Here is a 20,068-nt window from a genome sequence, read left to right on the forward strand (position 1 = left end):
AGCTGTCTTCAACCAGCTTTGTATATATAACATTCCCTTATTTATGATCTTTTATGATCTAGTAGGGCAATTAGCTAGCTTGTGTCTTCTTGGTCTTCTCACAGACCATAGACAGGCTTGCTTAGCCCTAGTAATGGGCCATAAACTTTAACAAGTGTCTGTTTGATTGTTTCAAACAGGCTCTGAACATAATACAGGGACATTTTCACTGAAGGACAAGTATGAGTGATAAGAATTCAAGGGAAGGAGGTTACAAAGGGCAAATGATGAATATTTGAGAAAAATACCAAAGAAACAGAATTAGAGGTCAGAGTTGAAGAATACCAGAGAAGTATGAGAGAAAATATAAGGCATTAAGTGATTAGACAAAATTGGGCTTCAGAAATCTGACAAGCACATTTTGTTTCAGTCAGGTTTTGTTGAGCTTCCAAAGGAAATACAGAGAGAGAGAGAGAGAGAGAGAGAGAGAGAGAGATTTTATTTTCCTTATACTGAAATTTGGACTGATATAAATAAGAATCCAATTTTCTGTAATACTGGGATAAAAGAATTTGTATTGTAACCATCTATTTACTCTAATACATTGTAGCATTATTATAAAAGAGAAAAACTGAACTCTAAAATGTTTTTCCTTTGCTAGAAGGGCTTTTTTCAGTCTCTTCTGTTCTTCAGCTCCCCCCCCCCCCCCCCCCCCCCCACTTAGAAGCAAGAGGCAGTGTCCAATATACAGTTTCAAGTTTATTCACTACTTGTTATATCACCCCTCGGGTACCTTCTGAGCCGTTTACAATTTCTAATTGAAACAAAGGCCTCATGGGCTTTTTATTTCAAATATAATTAAAACATTTTATATTAGTTTGTGCCTCTCTGGCAAGCATCTTTTCAAAGTCTCTCTTGGCTTGCCTTATTAATATTTGTGACCGTCTTTGAGAAATATGACTAAAGTCACCAGAAACAAAACAACTTTACTCATGTTTTCTCAGTGGCAGTCATATTTTATAGCTAACTTGCTGGTGCTTATACTCATTCCTATTTTCTTCATTAGAGAATACTTTTAGTTTCCTGAAAAATGTCCATTTAGCTTTCACTGCCTCTTTCATCTCAGCATTAAACCACACACAGTTGTCTGGCCTTTTCTGACATTTTATAATGCATAGAGGGGTCCTTTTACTAAGCTGCGTAGGCACCTACACGCACCCAATGCACGCCAAATTGGAGTTACCACCCGGTTACCTTGTGGACCTTGCAGTAATTTCAATTTTGGCGCACGTCTGCTAAGTGTGTCCGAAAAATATTTTTTATTTTCTGACGTGCATAGACCATTACTGTCCGGTTACCGTGTGAGACCTTACCGCTAGATCAATGGCTTGTGGTAAGGTCCCAGACCCAAAATGGGCGCGTGGCAAATTTTCATTTTGCCGCACGTCCATTTTCAGCAAAAAATTTTTAAAAGGCATTTTTTGTAGGTGCACTGAAAAATAATTCTGCGCGCGCCCAAAATACACGTCTACACTACTGCAGGCCATTTTTCAGTGCATCTTAGTAAAAGGACCCCAGAATGCATTTTATCTGGGCTTCTAAAATGGCCTTTTTAAGTAATGTCTATACCTTCTGAAAGTCAGTGCCACTTAATCAAAGATGACTCATGCCCACAGGGAAAAAATATATTGAAGATGAATCAATGGGTCTGATATTCAAAGCTGCTTATGTACCCAATGCTGAGGCTTTTTTATTTTAAATTTGCCATAGTTATATGGCAACGTACTGCTGTATAAATCCATATATGCCAGCATTTATCTACAAAGAAAACAGGTAGAGTTAGGGCAGACTGCAAGCTGGCACAAAAATCTGAATAGCAGCAAAATTCATCTGCTCTCCAGATAACTTACATGCGTACATGCATATAAAAGACGTTGGTTGAGCTACCAAAAATCACACAGCTCCTTTCAGCAGGATGGACTTGATTGCTTTCAATAGCCCATATACTATTATGCCTTAGGGTTGATCAAGGGCTGGCCCAAGGGTATCTGACACCCTAGACAAACCTTCAGCCTTGCACCCCCCTCTCAGGGTGGCTCAAGGCCCTACCCCTTGTAGTTTATTATTATTATTATATATGGATTTTCAGTAAGTTGCTTAGATATCAATAGGTAGGGTATAAATTTTATAAATAAATGTTAGGTCAGTGAAACATTAGGTCTAATTTATGATTATGAGCTTTGACATGATTGCTGCTCATACATATAGTTAGCAGTGCTACTTAAATGGCTAGTGATTAATTTTATACTTTAGGCAAACCGGCTGAATAACAACATCAATGTATCCTGAATCAGCAAAGCTGTTCGTTTAAACATAATGGCTGAGCATCTTCCAGCAGAAGGATTTCTACTATTCTATCTGGAAAAGGAATTGAGAGAGAAGAAAGGAAAAAATATACTAAGAAAGCTAGAGCTCAGTTCTAGGAATTCTGTGCTTCCCACAGGCCCTATTATCTCCTGTACCTGTTTCTAAAAGCTCCTGGGAACTGCTGACCCCTTTCTCCATTCCTAAGAACTACCATAAGTAGGGCATGTCTACTTAACTCTTGTGGCTATTATTTAGAGAAACAAAAGAATAATTTCTTGAAGCTCTTCAAATAGATAATCCTCTAGATTAACTAAAACTTGTATATTGGTTTAATAGAATGTATTAAACATCTTGGTTTGTTTTCTATGAATGAAGACCTAGACCTTACCCTAAGTGTGCTGGACATTACAGAGTGAAGATGCAATAGGCGATTTAAAGTCCCTTCCTCTAACTCTCGGAAATACAATCGATAGAACTTGCTCAGCTGTTCAGGAACTGGAATGTTATGGTCTGCAAAAAGAGACAGAACAAGAAAAATATTACAACTTAAAAAAAAAAATCTAAACAAACAATGCAATAAAGATATCAATGAATTGTCAGAACCTTACCTAATGTGGAGAGATATGCATTCTTGTGTCTATGTTTTTGTGAATATGTACTGTATATCCTGTGAATTAGAATACTGCCTTCAGGAAATAAAACACTTCCTTGGGCCTATCTCCCTGTCTTTAGTCTCCCTTTTGTTTCCAATATAGCTGAGAAGTTGTATCTACACAACTATTAGATTTCATCAACAAAATTAATTTCCTCTACTATAACAAAGAATCAGCACTGGTGGTGCTCATAGTCTATATTCATATGCATCTCAGTGGAGGAAAACAGATCATTCTGCTCTTGTTGGACATGTGTGGCCTTTGAGTTGGTCGATTGCTCTCTCCTCATCCTCAAGCTTCAAGAAATTTGGCTTTGAAGTACAGCACTTGAATACCTTCGATCCACCACCCCTACTCACCGAGACGGCCATTGTCTTGACCTCGTCCTCTCCTCTTCCGGCTCTCCCTCCAATTTCCACGCTTCAGCTCTTCCTCTCTCAGATCATCACCTGATCACCTTCACACTTCTTCACCCCCCTCAGCCCCGTCCAACTTTAACCACTACGTCCAGGAATCTCCAGGCTATTGACCCTCCCACCCTATCCTCTAGTATTTTTAATCTCCTCCCCTCCATCATGTCCTCAGAGTCTGTCGACAAGGCTGTCTCCGCTTACAATGCCACTCTCTCCTCTGCTCTGGACACCCTCGCACCATCCATCTCCCGTCCCACAAAGTGTACTAATCCCCAGCCTTGGCTGACCCCTTGCATCCGTTACCTTCGCTCCTGCGCCCGATCTGCTGAACGCCTCTGGAGGAAATCTCGCACCCATTCTGACTTCCTTCACTACAAATTCATACTATCCTCCTTCCACTCCTCCCTATTCCTTGCCAAACAGGACTATTACACCCAATTGACCAATTCTCTCACCTCCAACCCCCGTCGTCTCTTCGCCACCCTTACTCCCTCCTCAAAGTGCCCTCCGCTCCCACCCCCCCTCGCTCTCTCCTCAATCACTGGCCAATTACTTCCGCGACAAGGTGCAAAACATCAACCATGAGTTCACTACCAAGCCATCTCCTCCTCTTCACCCTTCAACCCTCTCCTTCAACTAACCAACCCAGGCCTCTTTCTCCTCCTTTCCTGACATCACCGAGGAGGAAACCGCTCGCCTTCTTTCCTCCTCGAAATGCACCACCTGCTCTGCTGATCCCATCCCCACCAACTTACTTAACATCATCTCTCATACTGTCACCCCCTCCATCTGTCATATCCTCAACCTCTCTCTCTCCACTGCAACTGTCCCTGACACCTTCAAGCACGCCGTACTCACACCTCTCCTCAAAAAACCATCACTTGACCCTACCTGTCCCTCCAACTACTGCCCCATCTCCCTCCTACCCTTCCTCTCCAAAATACTTGAGCGTGCCGTTCACAGCCGCTGCCTTGATTTTCTCTCCTCTCGTGCCATGCTCGATCCACTTCAATCCGGTTTTTGCCCTCTACACTCGACAGAAACAGCACTCTCTAAAGTCTGTAATGACCTGTTCCTTGTCAAATCCAGAGGCCACTACTCCATCCTCATCCTCCTCGATCTATCCGCCGCTTTTGACACTGTCAATCATGATTTACTTCTTGCCACACTGTCCTCATTTGGGTTCCAGGGCTCTGTCCTCTCCTGGTTCTCCTCCTATCTCTCCCACCGCACCTTCAGAGTTCACTTTCACGGATCTTCCTCCACCCCCATCCCGCTATCTGTCGGTGTCCCCCAGGGATCTGTCCTTGGACCCCTTCTCTTCTCAATCTACACCTCCTCCCTGGGCTCCCTGATCTCATCTCATGGTTTCCAGTATCATCTCTATGCTGATGACACCCAGCTGTATCTCTCCACACCAGACATCACCGCGGAGACCCAGGCAAAGGTATCAGCCTGCTTATCCGACATTGCTGCCTGGATGTCCAACTGCCACCTGAAACTGAACATGTCCAAGACCGAACTCATCGTCTTTCCACCAAAACCCATTTCTCCTCTTCCTCCACTTTCTATCTCAGTTGATAACACCCTCATCCTCCCCGTCTCATCTGCCCGCAACCTTGGAGTCATCTTTGACTCCTCCCTCTCCTTCTCTGCGCATATCCAGCAGATAGCCAAGACCTGTCGCTTCTTCCTCTTTAACATCAGCAAAATTTGCCCTTTCCTCTCTGAACACACCGCCCAAAATCTCGTCCACGCTCTCATTACCTCTCGCCTTGACTACTCACCGGCCTCCCACTTAGCCATCTTCAATCTGTTCAGAACTCTGCTACACGTCTTATATTCCGCCAGAACCGATATACTCATATTACCCTTCTCCTCAGGTCACTTCACTGGCTTCCAATCAGATACCGCATTCAATTCAAGCTTCTCCTTCTTACCTACAAATGCACTCAGTCTGCTGCCCCTCACTACCTCTCTACCCTCATCTCCCCTTACGTTCCCGCCCGTAACTTCCGTTCACAGGACAAATCCCTCCTCTCAGTACCCTTCTCCACCACCGCCAACTCCAGGCTCCGCCCATTCTGCCTCACCTCACCCTATGCTTGGAACAACCTTCCTGAGCCCTTACGCCAAGCCCCCTCCCTGCCCATCTTCAAGTCTTTGCTTAAAGCCCACCTCTTCAATGCTGCGTTCGGCACCTAACTCTTACTGTTCAGGAAATCCAGACTGCCCCAATTTGACTGCCCCTATCGGACTGACTGTTCACTTATCTTTTAGATTGTAAGCTCTTTGAGCAGGGACTGTCCCTCTATGTTAAACTGTACAGCGCTGCGTAACCCTAGTAGCGCTTTAGAAATGTTAAATAGTAGTAGTAGTATTTAGAAAACTGCTTTCCTAATTTACTGGAAAACACAGCATCTCAGTCTCATGTCAACTGCCATAAAAAGTTCCTGAAGGATCCATTCTTGCCCTAACCTTTTCCAATTTACTCCTTTCACCGCTGGTCACTCTTGTCTAGTCTTTTGGGTTTACTGTTTTTATTTATTTAAGCTTTCTAGCTCTTCATTTCTTCTCTCTTTCCTCTCCCATTTACGTTTGTGAACCACTATGTTTTGCCTTAGGTATATCAATTATTTGTAAATAAATAAATAAATAGATTTAGGCAGATTACATTCAGCTTCTTATTGGATTATCACTTAGGGCCCTGTTTACTATTCCTATGGGTGTCTCTAGCATTAGCGCACGCTAAAAACGATAGCATACCTACAGCATGGCTTAGTAAACAGGGCCCTTAAGGAATATTCACGACCTAATCAACTTTCGAAAATCACTAAAGACTTTTCTTTTTAACAAGACTTACCATAATAATCAATAATAGGAATTCCAATGCATCACTACTTACTTGATAGTCCGACTGTTTCTGATTTATTGAATTGTTTATATCCATTATGCTACACTTGTTTTTTTTGTATGCAACCAATTGTTTACCTGCTTTGACTGGCACTTGCCATGATGTATTATTGTAAGTCACATTGAGTCTGCAAATAGGTGGGAAAATGTAGGATACAAATGCAACAAATTAATTAATTAATTAATTAATTAAATAAAGGTATGGATGCTGTTGCAAACTATTTATTCAAAAGCTTAAATTTAACCCAGAAAGCACAGAAACCACTCTCTTTTCAAGGCACTGTCTTCCCTCAGTCTCTATTGTTTCCATCATCTAGGTGGTGCACAACAAATAAAACTCATATCATTGTTCATTAGCAAATAATCTACAGTATCTCCATCACATCTCAGATTCAGGCCTTAGCACATCCTCAGTCAATCTGTGCAATTGCGGCTTATCATGCTTTCATGGGCATGTAATCAGTATCTAGGCATCCCATCATCAGGAGACTTATTGCAGGGTCTTTTTAATTTAAAATCACCTATACAACAGCTGACTCCAGCTTGGGACCTAAATATTGTCTTCTATCGGCTCAAAGAATCACTCTTTCAGCCTTTGGATCAAGCACTACTGAAGTATCTACCCTGGAATACATTGTTTTTAGTAACCATAAATTCAGTACACAGAATTAGCTAAAAGGGTCATAGATTTGATATACTGCCCTTCTGTGGTACAGTCAAAAGTTTACATATATGTAGGTAGTTTAGTATATTATTCTCTATATACATAGATTTTAGGGGATGAAGTAATCTTCAGAACTCACCCAACGTTCCTATCAAAAGTTATATTGGATTTTCATATTAACCAACTAACAGTACTACCAAGCTTTTGTCCACCAGCTCACTGAGAGAGCACTCCAGATCTATTTACAAAAGACTTTTGCAGACAACAGACCTTCTCAGCTATTCTTGTCATTTGATCAGAAAAGAAAGAATTCTCCAGTGAATAAAAAAATTCTATGTTCATGCATTTCAAGCTGCATAGCTTTCTGTTACCACCAGGCAGCTTTGCAGTAACCAGCACAGTCACCGTACATTATCTTGGAGTTGTATCAATGACAAAAGCACTCAAAAAGCCTTACTTGGAGATATATGTTGGGTGGCTACACAGTCTGTGAGTTTGGTCACGTTTCCTCCTCCAGAATGGCATGGGCTGCAGAGTGTGGAGGGTGAAAAATTATCCTCTGCATCCCTTAGCTTGGGAGTCACCAATGGTGTAACTGTATGATTCTCACTGTCTATGATGAAAATGAAGTTGCATACCTATAACAAATTATCTCTGTGGACAGCAAGGTTTTACAGTCACACTTCTCCTTCCCAACCCACCTAGTCTTGAAGCATGATTTGAAATAGAGTGATGGCTACAGTTATAGTAGATGCAGCCCCAGAAAGCTTTTCCAGAGCTTTCTCATCTTTAGGAAGCTGTGCCTATACCAGCTCTGTTTCGATGGCATCACCCAATAGTGTGACTGTAGGATTCTGCCAAAACTACTCAACTTACACAGGTGCAGGGCATGGGTGGGACACAGATGAAGTTACCACATACGTGCGTAACTTACAAAATTCTGTAAGTCACATGAGTGCTGCATGAAACCATCAAACAAGAAATTTAAATCTTTGGTGAAAACATGGTTCTTTAACTCCACCTTTGGTTAGCTTCATGTGTTTCAAATTTTTTTTTTTTAATTGTAAACTGCGTAGCTGTATATTGTGCATTATGGCAGTATATCAAGTCTTCCCCAATAAATAACTGTACACTATCAGGCTGATATTGAAAGCAAATTATATGTTCACCAAGAGTCTAAATGCATAAAACTCAATGCAGAAAAAACTCAATGCCTAGTACTCACTTCACAATACAACACATACAATTACTCTACTATAACTACACCATACTGCACCCTCCCTATATCAGAAAACCTGAAGATTCTTGGAGTTACCTTCGACCGAAACCTCACTCTCGATATCCACGTGAAGAACACGACAAAAAAGATGTTCTACTCGATGTGGAAACTCAAAAGAGTTAAGCCTTTCTTCCCGAGAAACATTTTCCGTACCTTGGTACAATCTATGGTAATTAGTCACCTGAACTACTGTAATACCCTGTACGCTGGCTGCAAAGAACAAACTATTAAGAAACTCCAAACAGCCCAGAATACCGCAGCCAGACTCATATTTGGAAAGACCAAATATGAAAGTGTGAAACCCTTAAGAGAGAAACTTCACTGGCTTCCACTCAAGGAACGTATCGAATTCAAGATCTGCACGATCATACACAAGATCATCCACGCAGATGCCCCACTGTACATGTTTAACCTTGTGGACCTACCGCCCAGAAACGCCAAGAGATCAGCCCACAAATTCCTCAACCTGAATTTCCCCAGTTGTAAAGGACTTAAATATAAGCAGGCATATGCCTCTACCTTCTCCTACAGAAGTACACAGATATGGAACGGGTTACCCCCAGCCCTAAAAACCATGGATAATCTAAGTAACTTTCGCAAATCTCTGAAGACACATCTCTTCAATAGAGCCTACAAAAAGAACCCTTAAAGACACAAATTCACCTCCTAAACTATCCTATCTAATACCATATTCTCCAATTCCTCATCCATCTTCAGCTTACCATCGATTGTATCCATTATCCTGTCATGACTTTGTCATAACAACACTCTGTAAGCCACATTGAGCCTGAAAATAGGTGGGAAAATGTGGGGTACAAATGCAATAAATAATAATAATCTGCTTACCCATAAAATTTCAAAACTTATACATACGGTATTGAGTCATTTACATTGTTAAATGGCCTAATACTATCTGTGGCCCAGCTGGAGCAAGGCAGAAATGACTCTACAATTATTTATTATAAAACAGACCTATAACCACTGCTACTGAAGAAAGAATCACTGAACAAAACATTCCCTGCTCATCCTCTAATCTTCCACCAGCCACCTAATCTGAAGGAAAACTGGTGAGAAACTTCAAACAAAAAGAAAAATGGTGTAAAACCTGCAAGAACCACGCTGTAAACTCTGCCACCACATATCATAGGACAGTAAAATTTTGTGCATGGGAAAAAGAGAAATAAAAGTCAACAAAAAAGTTATAAAGAATACCTTTTTAGGGTAAGAGACTGAGCACAAAAGGATCACATTCTTTCACTTTTATTAATGAAGGGATCAATGATTAAAAGGACTTATATGGTTAGTAAACAGTAATAACCATTTAAATCCTTTGATCAAAATATGATGCCAACTAACTGATAAATTTTGGCCATGAACAGGCTGGCGCATGACACATTCTCCATCTGTGGAGTCAAAAAGGGACATAATCAAAAGGGGCGCCCAAGTTTTCCTGAGGACGTACTCGCAGGACATCCCAGCAAAGGGGTGGGGAAACCCGTATTATCGAAACAAGATGGGCATCCATATTTCGTTTCGATAATACGGCCGGGGACGCCCAAATCGCGAAATTTAGGTCGGCCTTAGAGATGGTCGTCCCCAATTTACGATAATGGAAACCGAGGACGCCCATTCGTAGTGCACTGGTCCCCCTCACATGCCAGGACACCAACCGGGCACCCTAGGGGGCACTGCAGTGGACTTCAGAAATTGCTCCCAGGTGCATAGCTCCCTTACCTTGGGTGCTGAGCCCCCAAACCCCTCCAAACCCACTATCCACAACTGTACAACACTACCATAGCCCTAAGGGGTGAAGGGGGGCACCTACATGTGGGTACAGTGGGTTTGTGGTGGGTTTTGAAGGGCTCACATTTACCACCACAAGTGTAACAGGTGGGGGGGGGGGGGTGGGCCTGGGTCCGCCTGCCTGAAGTGCATTGCACCCACTAAAACTGCTCCAGGGACCTGCATACTGCTGTCACAGAGCTGGGTATGACAATTGAGGCTGGCAAAAAAAATAGTTAAAAAGTTTTTTTTTTTTTTAGGGTGGGAGGGGGTTAGTAACCACTGGGGGAGTAAGGGGAGGTGATCCCCGATTCTCTCCGGTGGTCATCTGGTCAGTTCGGGCACCTTTTTGAGGCTTGGTTGTAAGAAAAAATGGACCAAGTAAAGTCGCCCAAGTGCCCATCAGGGATGCTCTTCTTTTTTCCATTATCGGTCGAGGACGCCCATGTGTTAGGCACGCCCCAGTCCCGCCTTCGCTATGCTTCCGACACGCAACAGAAAGCAATTGAGGACGCCCAAAATCGGCTTTCGATTATGCCAATTTAGGCGATCCTGGGAGAAGGATGCCCATCTCCCGATCTGTGTCGAAAGATGGGCGCCCTTCTCTTTCAAAATTAAGTCTGATAGTCTCCTCTACAGTATGCTTTTCCACCCATTCCCCTCACAGTATGCTTTTCCACCCATTCCCCTTTTATTCAAAGTTATTCAGGACTCACACAAAATTCTCATAACTCCACATAGGCCTTGGCAGATTTGGTTCCCTTGGCTCATCTCACTTAGACCAACTGTCTCTCCTCCTTGTTGATATAACATTTCCTGTGCCCCAATCTAATGTGCCTGTCACAACAACATGGATATTGAAAAGCAACCATTTCCATGCTTTCAGGTGTGGGAGAGATCCAAAACATTGGTGTTGAAGACAATCTTATCAGTCTACATGGTCTTAATTTGCTTGCTAGTGTGAGAATCAACTTTATGTCTGGCCAAACTTTATCCATATAAGCATAAGAGGGGCCGGGGGCATCCAAGGATGAGGCTAAAAGTCATCCAGATAGCAGTGATATTCAGCCATTATCTCAATAGCTATCTGTTTAGCAGGACCACACAAATAGCGGACCTCACAAATGGATATGTTATCTGTTTAAGTTTAGGACTATATATTCAACATCCTACCTAAATGCATAGGGCTGCTGAATATCAGGAATAAACGTAAGTGAATTAATCTTCCACTTATCTTTACTCAGCGGCAAGGCTATTGAATATTGGTCCCAAAGTCTATATTACCCTGTGCAGGAAATGTGAAGAATAATGCTACATTGATGAAATAGGTAAGACATTAAAGACAAAAAAGATAACACACCACAGTCAAAAAAAGGTGATTCTCAAAGCAGAACATTACACCAATGACTTATTACCAGACCAAATCTTCCAAAAGGTACAAGATCTGTTGTTTCTCTCGCTCTCTCTAAACACATTAATCCCCTTTCCCTCAATCCTTTTACTCATACTTGACACTTGATAACTTTTCAAAGTTTTGAAAACAAATACTGATGATGAAATCTAGCCTACAATATCATCCTTAGACCATATTGCACTGACCCAGTGAAGGAAGTATAGTATCAAAAGCTCTTCACAAATGTATGAAGTTAGTCCAATAAAAAAATCAATTTGTTAATCTTAGCTTCCATGTTCATAAATGCAAAAATATTGAAAAACACTGCAATGTGTGGGCTTGGATGTCTACTGTATACATTGGTCTCAGTTTCTGAAAACTGTTTTGTGAAAACTTGATATTGCCCTCCAAACTGCCCACAATCTTTAACAGGAGAGGAAGAATGCATAAATCAAAAGATAAATGGGGATATTAGAAGTGCCAACAATTAACAAAAAAATCCACTAATCGAAAAATGACTTTGTTTAAAGGAAAATGGCCTCAAAGAGCTCCAAGATAAAGAACAATCTCGCGGAGCTTAAACAGACCTAACGGTCTTCTCATCATCATTGGCTCGGAGTGGGAAGTGAAGGACTACACAGCTTAGAGCAGCAATCCATTAAGCAACACTTCGAAAAAGATAAGTGTAATCATATATAATGGATACTGCATAGTGACTTAGTAGTGATTTACGTCTACAACATCACCTAGAATAACTTTTGACCATGGATACTAGAAGTGGATTTAGATCTGTGGCACTATAAGGTTTTTTTGGCCAATGATGATGAGAAGACCGTTAGGTCTGTTTAAGCTCCGCGAGATTGTTCTTTATCTTGGAGCTCTTTGAGGCCATTTTCCTTTAAACAAAGTCATTTTTCGATTAGTTAATTGTTGATTGTTCTGTGATTCCACACCACCATTAATATTTTTAGTGGATATTAGAAGTGTACCATCTATCAATGTCCGCTGTTGTTTGATGATTTCTTCACAGAGTAATCTGTGTTGCTGGTATCTCTGAATCACAAAGTCCTTTTGGCAAAGTAGATTTTCCTTGTACAGGGCCCTAGCCTGTAGCTCTGTATTGCCCACTTCCAGCTCATGGACTTTACACAGCAGTCTCAGCACCTCTCTCTGGTCCTCATCACTGATCTGCTTGGGTAACATCTCTTCCATTTGGGAGGCCTTCAGCTTTGTATTTGCCAGCCGCTGCTCCAGCTCAGACTGCAAAGGAATAATATGCTCTATAACAGAAGCTAGAAGCTTTGGAGAGACAGGAGTCAGCAACAATTTAACAAAGAAACCAATCAACTGTGAATATTTTGTTGTGTAAAAGAAAGAAAATTAATTATCTGTAGAGTCTTGCAAAAGATGTAGGGTGGGAGCTCAATGCAATCAGTGGCGTAGGAAAGGGGTGGCGGTGGGGCGGTCTGCCCCGGGTGCAGAGAGAGCAGGGAACCAGCGGAGCCGATGCACCTCCCAGCGACGTGCACTCGGGGCGGATCAGTGTTCCCGCCCGTCCTCCACTTTCATTTGGCAGTAAGAATGCGCTCCGGGGGGGGGGGGGGGGGTGCGTGCCGAGGGGGGGGGGGTGCGCCGTGCTGCAACCTGGGGGGGGTTGCACAGCGGCAACCCGCCCCGGGTGTCAGCCGCCCTCGCTATGGCACTGAATGCAATGCAGGGGTTCTACTAAATAGCTGAGTTGTTAGTTGTAATGGAGGTTCTCTGTAGACAGCAGGATAATGGTGCCACACTTCCTGATGACATCATCAGGACAGCTACATGTGGATGTTTGCTCTGCTACAGCAGTGGTTTTCAACCTTTCTTCTGTTGTGACACACCTGACAGACAACGCTCATGTATGTGGAACAGTTTACCATTGAGACTGAAGAAGCTACAGGAGGTAAAGCAGTTTAAACGTGAAATAAAGACCTATTTTTTCATGCAAGCATATGGGGCTGAAGATGATTAGAATTGAGAAGGCAGGATTAATTAGATTCAATGATAAGACAAGCTTTATAACTCTTACATTGATTGTTTACTTTTAATGAGCTTTGTGATATCATGCTAGTGTGAAGAAATGTACTTTGACTTTATGTATGTATATTTTGTAAACAGCTGAGAACTCTTGGATTGTGCGGTATAATTGTTTTTTAAATAAATAAATAAAATTCACAGCTGAACAAGGCACGTCTAAATATTTCATCGTTTAACTGTACGTTTAGTATGAATTTGCCTATCCTATATCAAAAAGCTGTATGCAACACATCAGTCAGTCCCAGATTTCTCACTTGCCATACAACAAAACAAATATATATTCAAATTCTAGTATCACCTCAGTAACAGCAACACAAAATCTATCCACTACCAAATACTGTGAAACAACACAAAAACCTGCAAATATGCTACTCAAGCTATACAGCAAACAGAATCTATGGACAGCAGACCTGCAACATTTTCATTTGGGGCTGGAGGCAGCAGTTATTATTGGGGGTAGTGAGGAAGCAGAAATAGAGACCAGTTACAGGGATTTCAAAAACCTGATTCTCAAGATTGTTGGTCTTCCCAGCTTGCAGGCACTTATGGTTGTACAGGAAACACAGGCTTGCTGTCTACATCAAATGTTTTGCAAGTCACCTCCCACCTTTTGGGGAGACACTGGTGCTACAGCAATGGCAAAACATTACAAGGTTTTCATGGGCATGAACAGTGGTTTCTGTGCTAGTACAGTTCCCCCTACCCAAGAGTCAGTACTATTGCTAAGTAGCTCTTCAGTACAGAGGGAAGAAAGAAGGAACAGATGCTGTGGAGAACCCCTCTTACAGCTAAGCAACTCCAATTTCTCCATCAACAAGTAGGAACAATGAAGTTATACTTCCTGGTGACTATAAAGCTAAGAGTTGGCACCTTGGGAAATTCATTATCTTAAAACAACCTGGGGTAAAACAGTCCTGGTTGGCTGGAGTTGAAGACAATTAAACAAAATTTTTCTGAAGTACAATTTGTCCAAAGCTGCAAATCGAGTTGGGAGCAAATATCTAGACAGTAGTGTTCAAAGGTGTGGACAAAAGATTTTGTTGTGGCTTTTCGTATGTCCACTATACATGCTGACTGGAAACTGGAAATGGAGACTGTTTATGTGTGGAGCTAATGGGGATGCCATGGCCAGGGTGCACTGCATTTTGTTTTGTTTTATTGCTTTGTTTTTTAATATTTTGTTTGTGATTTGTTCCCCGTTTAGACTTTTAACGATATAGCGGGTTATAAATAAAGTTTTGTTATTGTTATTATTTTTATTATTATTATGGCAGCCGGAGATAACAGGGCACCGTGCCCCCTTGCCCTGCCCCCTGCGATGTGGGAGCCACGAGGAGTCCCGGAACATTGTCAACATGCGACAAGCACAAGGGGGCCAATGGGAGTAGGCAGTTGCAATTATAGGCAGCAACAGCGAGGCACGACCCCATCTTTCCTGGGCACTGGCAGTGTCCTGGACCACTCTCCCCAGACCAGCATGACTAGGGGTCTACAGCTGTGGCAGCAGAAGGGGTACCCGAGCCAGAAAGGAAATGGATGGACTAGAGATTGAGATTGATTTAGAGAGGGTTGTCCTGTTAGCAGGGCCGGTGTACCCCTAGGACAATAGACCACTCACGCTTGAGCGAGTATTGGGTGGAGTATTTCTAGTGTCCAATAAAAACAGAGGCACGATTTAAGGCCCATTTCTCTAGCCCACTGCATTGCCTTTTCCAATCAAGAACTGTTACTCTCCCCACTCCTACTTCTGTTGCAATATTTGGATGGACTCACCCTTGTCAATTCTTTTTAAAGCATTAAGAGAGTTAAAACTCACTGCACAGTAAAAGCAGGGTCCGGCTCACAGCAATGCTGTTTTGAGGTGCAAGAAGGGTCTCGGATCGAAACTGAATGTCTCAGGTGTGAAACTTCCTTCTGTGCTACGCCAAAAATGGAAAGAGGAGTCACGCGCTTCTTAACGGCAACATGATGAAGTCACTGGGGGGTAGGGGCTGTCGGATATGCTGGATGGTCAGATTAGCGAAGGTCAGATCATCATGACTTTACTGAATATGATCAGAGGAGAGAGTAAGGATTCTAGAGTTGAATTTGTAATCCATTTGGGGACAAATGACTTGGAAAAAAGAGCACAACAGTAGCGCGGAGAACTTTCCAGAAGCTGGGTAATAGCTAAAATCTTTGGTATGGACTATAGCTTTTTCTGAGGTACTACTTGCCTATGGAAAGGAAGAGGAAAGACTACACAATACAGAGAATCTCAATAGGTGGCTCAAAACCTGGTGTCAACAAGGTTTTAAATACATAGGAGGATGGGGCAATATCAGTGTACCTGAATGTAACTCACCTTGAGCTACTACTGAAAAAGGTGTGAGCAAAATCCAAATCCAAATAAACAAATAAATATGGAAAAACAAAAGGCTATTGCAGGATAAAGGATTCTTAGAGAGAAATTTAGACAATATGGAGGTAACTATGAGAGGCATAATCGAACGGAGCCGGCCATCTATATGGCCGGCCCCGTAAAGCGGCATACCTGACCGCATTATCAAAACAAGATGGCCGACCATCTTTCGTTTCGATAATACGGTCGGGGCTGGCCAAATCTCAACATTTGGGCTGGCGTTAGAGATGGCCGTCATTGGTTTCCAGCGATAATGGAAACTAATGGCAACCATCTCAAACCCGGCCAAATCCAATGCATTTGGTCGTGGGAGGATCCAGCATTTGTAGTGCACTGGTCCCCCTCACATGCCAGGACACCAACCAGCCACCCTAGGGGGCACTGCAGTGGACTTCAGAAAAAGCTCCCAGGTACATAGCTCCCTTACCTTGTGTGCTGAGCCCCTCAAAACCCCCCCCAAACCCACTCCCCACAACTGTGCAGCACTACCATAGCCCTTACGGGTGAAGGGGAGCACCTAGATGTGGGTACAGTGGGTTTGTGGTGGGTTTTGGAGGGCTCACATTTATCACCACAAGTGTAACAGGTAGGGGGGATGGGCCTGGGTCCGTCTGCCTGAAGTGCACTGCAGTACCCACTAAAAACAGCTCCAGGGACCTGCATAGTGCTGTCAGGGAGCTGGGTATGACATTTGAGGCTGGCATAGAGGCTGGCACAAAAATGTTAAAAAAATTTTTTTTGGGTGGGAGGGGGTTGGTGACCACTGGGGGAGTAAGGGGATGTGATCCCCAATTCCGTCCGGTGGTCATCTGGTCAGTTGGGGCAGTTTTTTAAGGCTTGGTCCTAAAAATAAATGGACCAAATGAAGCCGGCCAAGTGCTTGTCAGAGCCGGCCTTCTTTTTTCCATTATCGGCCGAAGCCAGCCATCTCATAACCACGCCCCCGTCCCACCTTCCGTACCCTGACGAAACGCCCCCTTCAATTATACCAATTTGGCCGGGTTTAGGAGATGGCCGGTCACCTCCTTCGAAAATAAGCAGGTGTATAACTAGTGCCTCAAATGAGGCACCACAATGGGGTGTAATGAGTACCCAATTCTAAAATGGCATTTAGGCACACCTAATAGCACAAACCTGCTTTAATGCACCAAAAGTTAAGAGTGATCACTTACACTAGGTCAATTGTACCATGCAATGCATACAAGTAATAGTATTCTATAATTTGTGCATGACACTTGGCACCAAAGCCAGGGCCACTCATGCTCTACCCATGTTTGCACTCCCCCCCCTTTGCAGTTATACACATAGCAGTTACACACCATCTTACAGAATAGCATATAGTGCTCCTTGGCCCATATGTGGCACAAATCTGTGCACTTATGCATGAAGGCATGCGTAACTGTCAATGTTCCCTCTATGCAGAGCTCATGAGCGATTGCTCACAGATTTTACATGGTTGCCTATAAAAATGATTTTTTTTGTGCTATATACAGAAATGTGTTGCTAATACTGGCACTCAAAAAATGTTGGTTTTTAAAATTTGTTGCTCATACAAAAAAAATAATTTGCACACACTAGGCCACTCCTTAGAGGAAACATTATTAACTGCCTGTACCTATTTATATAATGGCCTCCAATACTGCCCTGAAAAGCAAAATACAGTCACTGTTGAGAATGTAAATATGAGAAAAGTCCAAAAAAACTAATTTCTTTAAATAAATCCACATGATGTAATTCTTGACCAAAACTAATAACATTCTGTGTTCTGATCTGGCTTAATATATCACCCATGTATCAAAGAGATACCATGTTTTGGACTTTTGCTACAGGCTTGAAAATGAATCCAAATGTTAATGGCCTCCATATTAAGAAATACACAGTAACTACAGGAAATTTGTCAAATGTTAGCTTAGTTTTGACAAAACTTTAAGTTACTGTGTTCTGGTTTTTCAGGGCTGTATATTTCTAGGCATCTAAATTAGAAGGAGGAGGTGAGAAGTGGAGGCACGTGAGTTCAGGAAGTCATCCCCCAGTAAAAGCAAAAGCTTGACAGCAGTGAGGAACATATCAAAATAAATCATCTTAGCAACTCAGTAATCAGCAATAAAGTAGGAGTAGAGACTAGGCAAAAAGCTATTAAGAGGGAGCTATAGACTATTTCCTCTATTTACATGATCCTTTACTGCCTTATTCTCAAGCAGATAGAATCTGGTTGGTTTTTCATTCAATCACTACTGATCAGGTCAATCAGGCTTTACGCAAATTCACACTGTCTGCTTGATACATGCCCTACTTATCTCATCAAGTCAGCTCCTGATTTTTTTTCTTACATCATTTACACTCAAATCTTACTTTGATATTGTCTCAAAGTTTCTTTCCCTCTGACAATGGCATTATTATTTTGACTCCTATATACCTAAAAATACCCAAACTAACCTAAGTTTAGTTTCCAACTATAGACCAGTAGCCTCAATTCCTCTTCTTGTTAAAGTAATGGAAGGACTTGTCATGCACCAACTTATGGAGTATCTCCCACTTCGTGCCATTTTGCATAGTTCACAATCTGGTTTTAGGTCCTCTTACAGTACAGAAACTGTGCTTACCATTCTCTTAGCTAACTTTAGGAGAGAATCAAGTTTTGGCAACAAAATATTGGTTCTTCAATTTGATCTGCCCAGTGCCTTTGATACTGTTGATCATAATATTCTTTTAAATATTCTTGACTATTACAGAATCTGTGGAGTTGTCCTGAAATGGTTTTCTGGCTTCTTAAAATCTAGGTTGTATCAAGTCAGGTGTAATTTCTTCCGCTTGGTCTCCTGGCTGTGGGGCCCCTCAGGGTTCCCCTCTTTCCCCCATCTTGTTTAATATTATGATGATTCCTCTTGGTCATCTTTTAGAAAAACATGGTCTTTCGACATACATATATGGTGATGTCACCATTTATATCTCATTGCTGGTCTTAATTCTGGTTTACTTAAACATCTTCAGTTCATCCAAAACACTAACATGCACTTTTATTGCCTAGTGAAGAAATTTGATTGTGTAACTCCACTTCTGACTCAGCATCACTGGCTTCCTATCCAATCTAGGGTCCAACTTAAAACCTTCATTCTGACCCATAAAACCCTCTTTGCATCTGCTCCTTCTTACCTATCCCTCTCTCATTATCCCGCATCATCCTGTTTGCTCATTGCACTCTGCGTATGAATGACGCCTGAGCATTCCATCAGTTTTTCGTTCTAAATTTGAGTTCATGATTAGTTCTGCCTTTTTCTACACTACCCCCTCCCTATGGAATTCCTTGCCTCCCGATATATGTAAAGAGCCTTCCTACCTAAAATTTAGGAGCACTTTAAAAACTCACCTTTACAACTAGCCTTCGGGCTATCATGCTGTACTTCCTGACTCCTTGCCATCCTACAGTAGAGGTCTGGCAGACTGACTGAATTGTCTTTCAACCCCTCCCCCATTGTCTTTCCTTTGATTGATGGAGTTCCTTTCCTCTCCTTAATCAGACTGTAAATTGTCTTGAGTGTCCCCTGGTAAGGCGGTATATCAATCACTTTGTAAACAATAAATGAATGGATTGCATTGGCATGAAATAGGCACTGCAGCTCTGTTGACAAGACAGTGATACAATTATGAGAGTCCCTGTTGACAGTAGCTGGGGCTTGCCATAATGGCAGTTGGGAGAAGTTTTCTTGTATTCTTGGCCTATGATTCTGAGTACCCATTTATCCAATTTGATAGTTTGCCATGCTTCCCTGAAGAAAAGAAGTCACCCCACATGACCAGAGGATTGTTAAAAACCCAGTGAGGTAAATATTCAGCCACATGGAGAAAGTGTAATTTGAAATGTCTAATTCAGACAGTTTCAAATCATATGTATATTCAGTGGTTCTATTTGTTAAGGTGGCATCATTGAATATCAATGTATAACTTATAACCTCAATCATTTAACTTAGAAGTTTCACTTGCTATTTGTGAAGGCCATGTAGACCTATAACTTCTCAGACAACAGCAATCAGCATTTCTTTAAATGCTAACTGCCACCAGTTAAATAAGACTCGGACATTCAATTCTGGGCCATGTCTAAGTACCAGCATTAAATATCCAGGCCATTGGTAAAACAGGAAGTTATGCAGATG

The 20,068-nt window shown here is 42.1% G+C and overlaps 1 protein-coding gene across 2 annotated transcripts in view; it reads right to left on the reverse strand.

Annotated features, from left to right (window-relative positions):
* Positions 1 to 20,068, reverse strand: part of LOC115476519 (kinesin-like protein KIF19) — a 128,067-nt gene that overhangs the window by 44,354 nt on the left and 63,645 nt on the right. For both annotated transcript variants that reach the window (XM_030212933.1, XM_030212934.1), the window contains 2 exons: positions 12,433 to 12,703; positions 2,735 to 2,856 (listed from right to left, as the gene is read on the reverse strand). In XM_030212933.1, the coding sequence (XP_030068793.1) occupies positions 2,735 to 2,856; positions 12,433 to 12,703 (393 nt within the window). The remainder of the gene's footprint in view (positions 1 to 2,734; positions 2,857 to 12,432; positions 12,704 to 20,068) is intronic.

The sequence above is a fragment of the Microcaecilia unicolor genome, chromosome 8, assembly GCF_901765095.1.
Source record: "Microcaecilia unicolor chromosome 8, aMicUni1.1, whole genome shotgun sequence".
In the NCBI taxonomy this organism is placed as follows: domain Eukaryota; kingdom Metazoa; phylum Chordata; class Amphibia; order Gymnophiona; family Siphonopidae; genus Microcaecilia; species Microcaecilia unicolor.